This window comes from Heterocephalus glaber, unplaced genomic scaffold (genome assembly GCF_053883595.1).
Source record: "Heterocephalus glaber isolate CG9 unplaced genomic scaffold, H.glaber_assembly_v1.0 deba00001729, whole genome shotgun sequence".
Classification (NCBI taxonomy): domain Eukaryota; kingdom Metazoa; phylum Chordata; class Mammalia; order Rodentia; family Bathyergidae; genus Heterocephalus; species Heterocephalus glaber.
This window is the reverse complement of record NW_028258440.1, coordinates 4,587,882-4,602,581: the sequence shown is the minus strand read 5'-3', so window position 1 is coordinate 4,602,581 and position 14,700 is coordinate 4,587,882. Positions and strand designations below refer to the sequence as shown.

Below are 14,700 nucleotides of genomic sequence, written 5' to 3'. Positions count from 1 at the left end.
TTTCCTGGTCAATACTGCTTCTCTCAATTCCTCTCTTCTTTGTAACATCTGATAATGTTGATTACTCTCTATTTCTAGAAAAATCTCTTAATTTCTAGAACCCAATTCTAGTTTTCTTTTAGCCATTGAGAATTTTCTTTTTCTTCTTCTTTTTTTTTTTTTTGGTACCAGGGATCAAACTCGGGTCCTTGCACTTGCGAGGCAGGCGGCGGAACCACTGAGCTAAATCCCCAGCCGGAGAATTTTCTTTTTCTAACTTCTATGCTTTTTTCCTTTCCCTCTTTTATAGTGTTGGTAGCCCACCAAAGTTTTATATTCATCCTTTTTCATTCTTTCACTTGGCTTTCATGTTCATTTGTTTACGTTTTTAGGGCTTCAGTGAATGAATAGCTCTCTGGCACCATCTTCTATTCCTTCTATTTCCTCATCTCTGACTTGAATACAAATCCTTTTTGCCTGCTTCCTAACTATCTACAATCTGAAGCTTAACTCACTGCACTGTACAAATCAGTGCCATCTATCAGTCCACCCATGTCAGCTCTATTGCTAAGGATTGAATTGTGTCCCCTTCCCCAAAACAGATATATTTAATTCTAACGTTTGTGACCTTATTTGGGAACAGTATTTTCATTGACTATCAAGTTACAATGAGGTCATTAGGCTGGGTCTGAACTCAATATGATTTGGTGTCCTTATAGAAAGGAGAAATTTAGCATAGAGACAGACATGCACACAGGCAGAATGCCATCCATCTGAACTTGAAGGCAGAGATTGGGGTAATGCATATGTATGTCAAGGAATGCCAGATTGCTGGGAAATGACAGAAGTTAGAGAGGCATGAGGTTCTTCCTTATAGCCCTCAGAAGGAACCAATCTTCCTAACATGTGGATCTTAGACTTCTAGCCTCTAGACCTGTGAGATAATAAGTACATGTGGTTTAAGCCTCCCTTTTTGTGGTACTTTGTTATGGCAGCTTTATTGAACCAATATAACCGGCAATCCCTCAATCTCCCAGATTAGAAAACCTAGACTCATTGCAGGTTCTTTCCTTTTCTTCATTATCTATATTAATTCTCTCTTCACTGCTTTCTTTCTCTTCTACCATTTTTTTCTCACTTCCTGTTGCTGTCACTTTACCTGAATAATTTCACATTCAATTCCTATAAAGGCCTCTAGTTGGTCTCTCTGAAACCAAAATTATTTCCAAAATACATAATTCATGTTGCTTTCATCATATTAGGACCATAGTCAGGATGTGCTTACAGTGTTACATTACCTACTATATTAAATCTAAGCTTAGCATTTGTTGTCTCCCACATTTTGGGCCCATCTTATTCACTTAATCTTTGATCTCCCCTATACATATCACAGTTATTTCCATCTTTCAGCCCTGCTTCTCCACTGTCTCCCATCAAGATGCATTTTTACCTTTCCTCCTCTCATCCAAACCTGTTCATCTTTCACTGCCTGTTGTCACTCTGGCCCACACTGATATCTTTTACCTTTGTTGCATTCTAATCGGTACTTTCCAGGTTAGCGCCAAGTGGTATTTCTTATATTTTATGTGTATCTATACATATATACATTTATAATTCCATCAGCTTATAGGACATAGTGCTTCCTAACTAACTGGTGAAATTCTTAAAGTGAGAATTAAGAGAAGAAGAGGGTGGGGAAGAGGAAGGGGATTGGATGCTAAGGGAAGAGAAAGCCTTGCTTAAAACAATGAAGGAGAATTAATTTAAGTCAATAAGTTCCATATATATTCCCTGGATCACTAGCATCTAAATAATTTAGGGTGCCAGAAAAAATGCAAATTCCTATACATCACTAAAGACCTACTATATCAGATTGTGCAGCCCAGAAATATAAAATCTAAAATGTAACTCAAATGATTCCCAAATACATCAATTCTGAGAACCATTAGTCTAAGTGAAGAAGGCAGAAAATAGATGCTGAAAGGGAACTGCTGTTCTTATACTTCCTGGGTACATGTACTTTCCATCATAGTTAACAATAGAATGAAATAATTTCACAATATCATGATTTTCTTTGGTGTGATTCTCCCTCTTCAACGCACTGCTTCGAGAACAGCAGTCCTTTCTTCTATGGCAAGAGTACGCCAAGTACTGCATCATAAATACGAGCTGACTAATACAGAATTTCTGGAAGAATAGAAATTTTGTGGGCAATCCAAGGAAAGGTAAATGATTTTACTTTCTTTGGGAAGTAAAACATAACCAGGAACACATTATAGATTTCCAGAATTCAAGCTTGGTACCATGGAGAGAAAACAACTCTGAGATCTAGTTGCTTAAGCTTTTAATTGGAACTGAGTGATAGCTAAAACATGTAGCTAATTTAGATAAAAACAGAACCCTCTCACTGGCTCACTTTGAGCAAGAGTTTTGCAGTTGAGTACCACAGAAGAGAGATAACAGAATTAGATACGATCGAAGGGAAGAAAAATGCACAAAAGTCCTTGAATTAAAATGAATTGAAACCTTCTGGGAGAAAAGCTATTTGGTAAGCTCCATTAAGTCTATTGTAGATAGCTTTATTTGAGAAAGCAGCATCCTGGCATGTGGAGCAGGAAAGAAAATAGCTATAAGATGATCTGTCAGGGAGTTTCCAGTCTCTAAACGAATAAGAATCTGTGCAGTAGCCAATACAGCTTTTAACTCAGAAGAGATACAGAAGCAAAATGCAATTATATAACCCTAGTAAGTGTATTCAGTCTGAATCTCCCACATACCCATTTCCTTCCCCAATAATTCCTCAAACTCTGCAATTTATCAAGTGGATGCTCAAACATGCTTGCATTGTTTCATGGTAACACTGGATCAACATTGTATCTGATGTATATACTGAGGGGGAGATAATTCTACAAGTCAAAGATTAATCAGCTATAAAACATCTTAGCTAAGCACTTAAATAATCTGAATAGCTCAATCACTATTAAAGTCTTCTGTTGATTTTGGCCATAAGTTCATAGTATTTATTTGCTGTAATTAGTTCATTACTCTGAAAATGCTCACTAACCACTAATTATAAAGAATTTATTCACTACAGATAGCAGTTTGTATGTTTAGGATGTGACATACAGCAGAAATAGAGAAAATTCAGATGTAACAGCTAATGAATGCCTTTTAGAAAAGTCCAACTTGGCAGCTTTCTTTCCTTGAGAGTTTTTGTTTATGGAGTAATGATTCTAACCAAGACAACTCAAGTGGATATGTAGCTTCTGGCTTCAATAAATAAGTATTGGAACCACAGAAATTCAGATTGAATTATACTGAATCTCTCCTCTTCCCCGTCCTGACAGGGACAGTACACTGCAACTCTAGTGTCTAGCACAGTGCTTGGTATGTAGTAGTTATTAAATGAATGGGTGAACTCAATTATCCATCACATAATCCGGTTAGATGGTTTTGGCAATGAATGGATCACAATGTGGAAGTTGAGGCTCAGTGGGGAAGAAGTCCCTGTGAAGTCAAGAAGGGCAGAGCTGGGACTAAGACTCAGATGTTCTCACTTTATGTCCAGTGCTCTTCTTCACTGTGCCTTTCTACAATCTAACTTCTAAGATTGTCAGTAATGGTTTGCCAGAAAAGACTGGTTTTCTGACTGGTATTTTATTCACTTCTATGGTGATCTCTCATCTAAGATCGTATATCATGAAACTGAACGGTATTTTACCATTGTTCAAAACGTCCACCCTAGGGGTCCCACTGGGAAGCCACGCTGTGGCCTCTGTATCACAGTGAGGTCTTGACTATATTAAGCTAGAGCAAAAGCATTTATCCAGACAACTGCTTGTGGGCCCCTCTCTGGTTCTCAATATACACTCTCAGTAACCACAATGGAAGGCAGCAGATAGGTACACAGTCATATGTTGAAGATATTTCTCCTTAGTTTGTGGATTTTTCTTTTACCTTTGTAACTGTTTTTATGAAATATTTAATTCTATGCAGATAAATCTGTCTAAAATCTTTTATGATTTCTAATTTTGGAAACTTCACCCCAAAGTATATAACCAACTTTTACATTTTTCATAATTTCTTTGTTATTTGTATTTTGTTAATATTAAAATCTTATATCCATCTTTTATTAATTTTAGTGTGTAGTATGAGTGATATAGTATGTATGCATATGTTTGCTCATGGTTTCTATTGTATAACATATTACTAATAAATCCAAATCAAATATATAACAATACTGCCTAAATGTCTAGTGCTTCTTGGAAAAGGAAGTCTGCTTTCAATTCAAAGGAACACAGGGGTAAATTAAGATCTTAGAAAATCCTGTAGACACAAGGTTGATAGTTAGCCAATGAGCACTTATGTGGCCCATCAAGTATTTCTAGCTGGTATCCAGTCTGATGGGTTGATGCTCATATTGTACTTTGTGTGAAAGGTTTGAAAATATTGCCCTTTCAAGTAGATGTTTGTTAAATAAAATAAAGCAGGATTATCTTTACCTGATTCCTCCGTTTCTTTTGTTTCTGCTGTTTCTTCTATTTCATCATCAGACATTTCCATTTCTTCTTCTCGCCTGATTCCCATTAATTCATCATTATGAATGTTGCGAATTTCCTAAGGTTAAAAGGTATGCTTTTTAAAAGGTGGGAAAGCATTGACAGTATTTAAGAAATGAAGAGTTAAAGATAAGATAAAGTAGCTTTTTGGGAATATATTAAAAACTCTCAGAGTACTTTTAAGGTAGAAGCAAAAGGGTATATTATGACTAATTAGTCTCACTAGAGAAAGCATACTTGGGTACACTTTGCCTTGCACTGAGTTTTCTTTCTAGAATTAGAACCCTGGGAGTCTATTATTCTCATATTGCTCCAATATTAGAAAGTACCTTTGAACTTGAAAGATTCATCACTTCTTATCATGAGGAATTCTGGAGTTTGCCTTAACAGTTTTGCCACTTTTACCTCCTCATGTCGGACTCTTTAATTTTGCTGCTTGCCATCTTGTTTCCCCTCCCTTTTAATAGTTTTACTCAAAAAAATTCTTAACAGAATTTTTGCAATTTTAGAAGTTACAGCATAAATGAGCTATCAGGAGTAAACTCCTACCAGATCAACTGTCTCATGGATAATGACTAAAACCAAACCAAACCTATAACTATTGATATCATTGGAGAGTGAACCAAGGATACTCTGAAGAGGAGCTGACTCTTGGAGCAAGGACCCTTTAGTCTGAGAGCAGGACTGAGTTAGCTACTCAGAGAGTGGCTAAATTTCTAATGGAAAACCCAGTTTTTGTGGGCTATTAACTTAAGAAGAGAGTTTAGGGCAAAGGAGGCAATGAGATACAGAGAGAGAGACAGAGAGGGAGAGATGGAGAGTGGAAGACAGAGAGAGACAGAGACAGAGAGAGAAAGAGACAGGGAGACAGAGAAATGAGTGATCAGAGAGGGAGATTCAAATTCTGTATATAAGATCTGTTCAAATTTCTGCATGGTTCCTCAGCCATGAGAGGGCAGATCCTAAATAATACAGCTAAGGTTCAAAGAGCTGAACTAATATTTAAGCTGCCATCCAAGAGATAGAATTTCCAACTTGAGTCCAGCCATGTAAATTGACCATTAAAACAAAAGAAAACAAAGTCAACATTTTTTTGGAGGAATACAACAGAATCCAAAAGCTTTATAACATAATACATTATCCAGGATAATGTCCAAAATTACTTGACATATTGAAGAACTGGGATGAGATGGCCTATTTCCAAGAGAAAGGATGATTGAGGGAGACTAACCTTGAAATGAACCAGACGCGGTAATTAGCAGAAAAAGAATTAAAATAGGTATTGTGACTATGCTTCTGATGCAAAGGGACTATTTCTATAATGACAAAAAGATGGGAAATCTCAGCAGAGGGTCAGAAACATTAAAAATGAACTAATGTTTCTTCTGTTTGAAAATTAAAAAGAGTCAAAGTTATTCTGTCTAAAACTAAACAACAATAACAAAAGAATTCTTTTTAAAAGTTTCTCTTCCTCTAACAAGATTGCTTATTTTTTCATTCATTATGAACATATTTCCTTTAGATCACTGAGCACAGATATAATAGCTGATTGAGCTCCTTGTATGCTAATGATCATATATGGGTAATTCTAAAGCTGAAAAATATGATATCCAAAATAAAAATAATTGGATAAGACTAAAAGTAGAATAGAGATGACAGAAAAAAATAGAATCAAAGGGAGGATAATACAATTGTATCCAACTTTTAAAATAACAAGAGAGCTGTGGGGTTGTGTTCAAATGTCTAGCCTACATATAAATGGTATTCCAGAAATATCAGAGAGAATGATTTAAAAACATTTGGAGAAAGAAAGGTTGACAATGTTACAAATTTGATGAAAGGCACCAATCTACATATTTGAAAACCTCAATGTGCCCCAGAAGGATATGTGTGTAAAAAAAGCATGTCAGAGAACATCATACTCAAACTGAAGAAAACTAAAAAAATAAAAAACTCTTGACAGCTAGAGGAAATACCAGATTATGTAGGGGGAAAACAATAATTTGAATGCTTTGATTTCTTTTAGAAATGATAAAGTTCAGAAGTCAGTGGAACTATCTTTAAAGTTCAAGGAGAAATAAAAATATTTACTTATTAAGAATTTGATATTCAGAAAAAATTCTTTCAAGAAAAAATGATATTTTTGTGCAAAAGTAAATGCAAGAACTCATCACCAAGAGACTGTATGATAGGAAATGCTGCAGAGAGTTTTTCAGGCTGAAGGGAAGTAATACCAGATGTAAACAGAGATCTTCATGAAGGCATGAATCACACTGCAAATGATTGAGATCACGTTGGAAAAGGCACTTTAAAAAAGTAAGCATGAGAACTGCATTTTGGAGCAGCTTGTATTCATTTAAAGGCCACCTGATGCCCATCAGAGGTTCCTTAGCACTGAGCTAACAATTTTTTGACTTCATTAAACCCCTACTAGGTGGTCATATAGGAAATATCCAAAGCTGACTGGTGAAAATTGCTCTCATTTACAGAGATTATACATATTTCAAATAAATTACTTAATGTTGTAGTTTGCTCACTATCTCTAATTTCCTTCTCTTTTATGCCTTTTAGAAGGAAAAATAATGGTTTCTATTTCAAGTTAAGCTTTCATTAAAACTAAATAAAAGCTCATTTTAAAAGTGAGCTATTTAGAATCATCACTGATAGTTAAGAAGTAATAGAAAAATCAGATGTTAACAGCATCTCCCATGTACCGTAGGGGCATTATTGAAAATAGAAAAAAATAATGACCTGCTTATGAAAAATGAACTTTAAAAGGCTGTGTCATAAGAGGTATTTACCATGTCTTATTCATACTTATTGCACAGAGAGCAATAAAGGAATTTCTCATTTCTGTGAATTCATTCTCTCTCAGCAGACTGGGTTTCAGTTATCATCAGAGTTGTTACTGGAAAGGTGATTATAACAAGGTTTGACATTAGTAAATTCGAATATTGTACAACTTATTGCATCAGGAAAAGTCATGGCTTTCTAAATGCCTAACAAAAATGTAGACTGTCAGAAGGTATAAGCAGAGATCAATTCTTAATTCACACACATGTCACCCAATCCTGGGAAAGTTATCATGTTTCTCAGAAGAGTAAATAATGTTCTTTCTAGGGAAATATCCCAGGACAGGAAGATTTGGTGGCTAAGACATGTCCTGTAGCTGCCTAGCATCCATAAAGGATCTTTGTCCTTCCAGTTGGGCAAGAAAGCATAATCTCTTCTTAGAAATATTAAAAAACCTCAGTAACTACATAATATGGCTTATTTAGAGGTCTTTCAAGACTTCAAAAGTCCCTAGAAATGCAACAGATTTAGGGGCGAATTTTACCTAGCTTGGACATAAACAGAGGAAGGATTCGGAGGCATTTAAGTACAGAGGCAAAGGAAATAGTTGCCTCCCAGATTTGTCCCATTCCCCATCCCCACATTTGGATCCAATACTGACACCAAGAGTGGTATGCACAAACATTTTTCATCAATTTGCATTTGTAAATCTCTCCTTGAAATTGAGTCATGTCACTGACAGACTACATCAAAAAAGGTAGGACAGCCTTTCATTTCAACAGTGAACTTTGTGATTTCTGAAACGGCATTGTGATGAATATGAATCTGTTCTAATAGTAACTTTTTCTGGAATTTAGAAATTCACATTGCTCCACAATAGAGAACAAAAATCACATTTTTTATAGAATGAAACTGAAACCTAAGACACAAGGAAATGCATGAAAAGAATCAATTTTGTACCAGTTGACGTTTTTGATTTATTATAAAGTAAGCAAATAATAAATCATTACACATTAATTATGTAATTATAGTTTCACAAAAATCTATGTAGACTTAAATTCATCTTATTCATGTTTTATGATAGTATCATGATTACGAGAAAAATCAACGTTCCTTATTAAATGTATAACAAGATTCCACTTACCTAGACTTTCAACATTGACAGGAAGTTTGGTAAGGAAGGGGTCATGAGGGAATGAAAGGGCACAGAATAGGGAGATGGTTTCTATACTTATGGATCAATTTGATTCTGAAATGCTGTCTAATACAATGAAGCAAAGCACAAATACAGGACTTTGATCAGTCTACTGTATGATATATGATGGAAATACAAATTAGATTGGTCCAAATTGGTTTAGTATATTTTTTGGTGGCTGAAAGCAAACAGCTAGTGTTAGTACCAATGGGTCCTAAAACAAAGGTATATGGATGACTTGAATATCTATTTGCAAACTGTTCTTCAGAGTTTGGAATGGTAGGCCTGTTAATCTAGAGGTAGTTATGTTAGCAATCACAGTATTTCACTTCACAAGAATACTAGCAATTATCAAGTCCCATTTTCTCTGGCCTAGTGGTTTAAAAACTCATATTATGAAGGATGCAAAGAGTTATCTCCTTAGCATCTGCTACTATGGTTCTAGTTTCATATATCATTCAAGTTTTTGCTTTTATTCTTGGCCAGCTTGAGAGGAACACGTAGGTTTTAAATAATTCTGTAGAAAAAGAGTTCCCATACCACACAGAACTGTCAATAAAGTCACTGTAGATACTAACTTTCATTAAGGGGAGGGACTTTTGCCTTCTCTTACTACCCTTTTCAATTGTATTAGCGGGAGCCTCACACATATATACATTAGGAAAGTAAAGCAACAAGAAAAAATTATTAGCGAACTAGTCTGTCTTGCATATGCTATCAAAGGTAGTACCTGAGCTCCCCAAAAGTGGGGAGTTTTTCTTTTTAAGCCACACCCTCTCACTCAGCAGAATAAAACAGTATTGGCTGCTGGTAGAAGAAGGATGACAATGAGAAGAACAGGAACTTTATGACATGAGAGGGTCACCAGCTGACTTGTTCCCAGAGGCAACAGATGAGAAGGTTAAGTGTCAGAAATTTCAATGTTGATGAAAGGCCTGCCTTAGGAGTCATAGTTTTGATGTCAAGGTCAAGAAATAGGCAGTCTATCTGATTAAGTCTTTGAGATGCTTTGATTTTAAGTGGGGTGCTAAGAGGCAGCCACAATTTAAGAGGACAGTTTCTCTACTTCCCATAGGATACCTCTTTTCAGTCTTCACAGTAGATTGCTATCAAATGAAAGTTTGTAGAGGTGAAAAACAACCAAAAATAATGATGAAAAGAAGCAAACTATAACTTAACAGGCACCAAAATAGAATGGAAGAGATATTGTGGGTTTAGGTCACAAGATATGTCCTTCTATCAGCAATAGCTTTATATGTCAAGATTGAAGTAATCAAGGTGGAACATAATTTAATCTAATCAAAAGGTAGGAAACATTTCTGGGGGTTTCTAGAAAGTCTACAAGGCAAAGCACAAAACATGTAGCTCTTGGCAAGTCATACTGGCTGTGTATTTTATCCTCATTGCTCTGCCAAGGAAGCTCTGTGACAATATTGGGTAAGAGGGTAACAGCTGTCAGTTCTTTATAGACTCACAGAAATGTCTCGCTCTCTGTCTAGCTTTACTAGGAATGTCATTAAACTCAAGTACAGATCCACAAGATAAGTAAGCCTGATATAACCAAGGAGCCTTGATGAATAATACCGATGGACAGGATGACACTGCAATGTAATTTACAAAAGGGTTGTGGCCTAGAATGTCAGGGTTCCCACAAGGGGCTCAATTTCTCCTATGAAAAGGCAACATTATTCTTGCAAGGCTGTCCTTAAAGGGTGGGGCAGTTCAGACAGCTTCTTCTAACCTCTAGGAGGGATATGAGTGCATGTGTATTGAAGTGAGGGAAGCAACTGAATATACACTGAGCATCTCTAATCCCTAGATCTGAAATCTAAAATGCTCCAAAACCTGAGATTTTCTGAGGGTTGACATGATGCCACAAGTAGAAAATTCCATAGCTGACCTCATATAATGGGCTTCAATCAAAATAAGAGTGCACTAAAAAAATTTATAAAATTACTTCAGCCTGTGTGAATAAGGTATAAATAAAACATAAATGAATTTTGTGTTTAAACTTGGGTCCCCTACCCAGAATATCTAATTATGTATATGCAAGCACTATAAGATCTGGAAAAGAAAACCCCAACTCCAAAGCACTTTTAGATCCAAGCACTTTGATAAAGGGATTCTCAACCTAAATTACTTTTTTATAATTGTGAAGACTCTCAGTGTTTATTCTTTTGAACCAAAGAATCTAGATATTTTAACTTTAGTGTTTGAAATTCTACTGATCCTCTTGATCACTTTTCTTATCCTTCTGGCTCCCTGAGGGCAAAGGCTACTGTGTCCTGGGTTGCCTGTCATAATGCCTGGGACAGAGAAAGTACTTAGTAAACCTTTGAATTGCAATGTTAAATTTTGTTTGTTGAGGTAGTGCTAGAATTCTGAAATCATTTTGTACTACAGTAAGACAAGAGTTTTCTTATGTGTTCCTAATTCTTTAAAAACAACAAGTAAAGATGCTATTGGCTTTTTATAACCCTACTCATTCACTGGACAGATGTTTCCAGGGATATTTCTCCAGTGGCTTCCACAGCCCTTTGCTAGGCTCTGAACTGATGGCTCAGTGACTACATTTGTGAACGGGGTTTGGCTTATTTTCCCCTAATCATTCCTCATGGTTTTCAAATTGTTCCTACACAAACTGTCTCATGTATTCTCTATTATCATTATTTTAAAGGTTAGAAAACAAAGGCTAAATAAAGGTTAGATGACTGAATCAAGACCACAAAGCACTCTGTAAAAGCGCTAAGAATGAGGAGAATAATTTCTAGGCCATTTGCCAGTTGTGTAATTTTGTGTAAATCACTTAATGTTTTTGCATTTCAGTTTCCTTACATGTAAAACACAGGTTCTATACCTAGTCATTATCTCTTACTGAATTGTTAATATTCAATTGAAAAAATACTATTTATACTTTTCAAGCTGCTCATACATTTCTTAACACATTTAATCTTGCAAGACTGATTACATTAGTATCTAAAATTTATGGTTGAAGAAATAGAGACTGAGAAAGGCTGAATAACTTGTTCAATCCATACAGCTACAAAATTTATCAGAGCTGAAATTTAAAATCATGACTGACTCTAAGTCCAATACTCCTTTTACTATACCATGTCTATTGTGAGGTTGTAAGGTTCACTTAGGTGATATAACCAATGTGAAAGTGCCTTACAAATGTAAATGTTGAGGGCTAGGGGTGTAGGTGATTGGTAGAGCGCTTGCCTAACATGAACAAGACCCCGCCACCCCACCTTTTGCCACAGTACTGAGGATTGAAACTAGGCCCTTTACACTGAGCTATATCTCCAGCCCTTACTAAGTTTTTTCGAGAAAAAAATCTTTGTAATTGCCCAGGGCGGGGAAAACTTGTGATCCTTCTGCCTCAGCCTCTCAGAGTGCTGGGATTACAGCTCCGTGCCACCATGCCCAATTAAGGGCCCATGTTTGATCCCTAGCATCACAAAAAAGTCTTACAAATGCCACTTAAATATTAATAAATATGATAACCTGTATTGATAGATCCAATGAGATTATTACCAGACTAGCACAGAGGACTCAGAAATGAAACTGAAAAAGTTGCTACACATGTAAATCAAAAGTATCAGGGCTGGGTATGGAAGGTGCCCACAGGAATAGAAGAACTTGAGGCATATGTAACACTATTTCCAAAGCTAGATCAGTGAAAACAAACTTCCTTGTCTTGGTTTTTAATGTTGGAGTCAGAAAAGCAACCTAATCACATCATACATATTCTAGTGTTATACTAAAATTTTTATTTGAACACAAGCAGAGAGTCGTGTGTCAACCTTAATCTGAGATCAGAGTTCTCAGTTACTTTTAAATCTACCTTCTATAAAGATGGCTAAACAGGTTTGAATAAAGCAGTTCAGAAATTTCTTTGTCTGATATACCACCAGGCAGCTTCTAGTCTCAATTGTCAGGATGCTCTAATAAATGTAAGACAGCCCTAATATTACTAACACTACAAGCACAGGTCAGTAATTATTATTGTACTTCAAACTAGCTAGCTTAGAGAAGTAAACTTATAATTATCTCAGCTACATTTTCTCTACTAAAGTTTCCATTCAGCAGAATGCATTCAAGACAACACGAGCACATTTACTGCCCTTTGGACCGCAGGTGGTCTGAACACAGTGACAGACTATAGGACACATCTTAGGATTTCATTAGGGCCTTGTTGTGACTGTGGGATCTTGGTACTATTTAGTTCTGGCTAAACTCCAAATCAATAACTTGTTAAAGAAAGACACTGTCTCTGTGAGGAGCTACCAGAGTAAAAAGTTACCAACCTCAGCTTGTTTGCACCAAACGCTGATATTTTTACGCTGGGCTTTTGTGAAGTGGTCCCAAGCCTTCTGTTTGGAGGCAGAATGGTACACAGCCACTATCTGCTCAACTGTAGCATCAAATTAGCAGTCAGATCAGGACAGAGTATCATCCAGGCATGGCAAAAAAGGGGAGAAGAGAAATAAAAGAGAAGCATGAGCTTGTGGTTCTTTTTTGTTATAACACGAGCCCTGATGGGGGTTGTACTTGGAAAAGGCTGTGTATTGCAGTACTATGATTTTAAGGTGAACTCAAAGGAAGAAACATCAATAAACAGAAAGAAGAAAGAGAATTGAGGAAGGTTTGGGGTGAAATAGTGAGTCAAGTTTTAATCCAGGTAGTATGTATTCACTCAGGCACGAAAAGTACAAGTTGTAGCAAATATGTTTACTTTTGCACTACTGACCCATGCATAGCACTGAAATTGTATCAGCAACTACTACCACTAGCCCTTTTGTTTATTAATTATATAGGTAGATTTAAGGTACACAATATAATGACATTCATCATTGGAAATTTGCATCTTTACATAATCCATCTTGGTCCTTATTTTTTCCCCATTCCCCTGCCCTCCCTTAAACACCTCCACCCCTCCCTATCTACAAAGACTTTGTTTCCATTTTTTCATTTTAGCATATTAATTCCACTCCCTTCTTTCCTTTCCCCTACCCCTCCAATTTCCCCTTCCCCTTTGCACCTTTTCTTCTTATTTCATATTATCTATTATATCTTTCAGTCCTTATTTACACTTTCAGTTTCTCACACTAGAGAAACTATTCAGTATTTACACATGAATGTCCTATTTATTTCACTTAAAGAGTATCGCCTCAATGTGCATCCATTTAGCTATAAATGTCTCTAATTTCTCATTTTTTGTGGCTGAGTAGTACTCCATTTTATTAAAAAACCACATTTTCTTTATCCACTCTTCAGTTGATGGGCATTTGGGCTGCTTATAAGTTTTAGCTATCACAAATTGTGCTGCTCTGAACATGGGTGCACATATATCACTGTGGTATGATTCTTTGAATTCTTTGGGCAAGATACCCAGCAGGGGAATAGCTGGGTCAAATGGGACTTCCAGTCTGAGTTCTTTGAGGTATCTCCATACTGATTTCCACAGTGCTTGCACCAGTCTACACTCCCACCAGGAGTGGAGCTGGGTTCCTCTTTCCGCACAGCCCCTTCAGCATTTGTTATTGGTTGATTTCATGATAGCAGCCATTCTTTCTGGAGTGAGGTGGAATCTCAGCGTTGTTTTAACTTGCATTTCTCCAGTGACCAGTGAGGTTGAACATTTTTTCATATGTTTATTTGCTATTTCTACTTCTTTGTGTGAGAAATGTCTGTTCATTTCAGATGCCCATATTTGGATTGGGCCTTTAAATTAGGGAGGTTTGGTTTTTTAAAGTTCTTTATAGATTCTAGATAGTAGACCTTTCTCTGAGGGACAGCTGGTGAAAATGTTTTCCCAATTGTGGGTTGTCTCTTCACACTGTTGGTGGTTTCTCTTGCTGTGCAGAAGCTTTTTAGTAAGAAGAGATCCCACATGTTGATTGTTTGTGCTAGTTCACGGGCAACTGAGGTTTTGTTCATAAAATCTTTTTCTACACCAATGTCTTCAAGAGATCTTCCTAACCTCTGTTACAGGAGGTTTAGTGTTTCTGTTTTAATATTTAAATCTTTAATCCACTTCTATTTCAGTTTAGTGCATGTTGTGAGATATAGGTCTAGTTTTAATCTTTGGCAAGTTGAAACCCAATTTTTCCATCACCATTGATGAAAGAGGCTATCTTTCCTCCAGTGAGGATGTTTGGCTCCTTTGTT

At 36.3% G+C, this 14,700-nt stretch overlaps 1 protein-coding gene across 14 annotated transcripts in view; it reads right to left on the bottom strand.

The window, feature by feature from the left end:
• Enox2 (ecto-NOX disulfide-thiol exchanger 2) overlaps window positions 1–14,700 on the bottom strand; it is a 344,879-nt gene that overhangs the window by 50,993 nt on the left and 279,186 nt on the right. For all 14 annotated transcript variants that reach the window (XM_087199818.1, XM_004860065.4, XM_021240586.2 and 11 more), the window contains 2 exons: window positions 12,837–12,943; window positions 4,482–4,596 (listed from right to left, as the gene is read on the bottom strand). In XM_087199818.1, coding sequence (XP_087055944.1) covers window positions 4,482–4,596; window positions 12,837–12,943 — 222 coding nt within the window. The remainder of the gene's footprint in view (window positions 1–4,481; window positions 4,597–12,836; window positions 12,944–14,700) is intronic.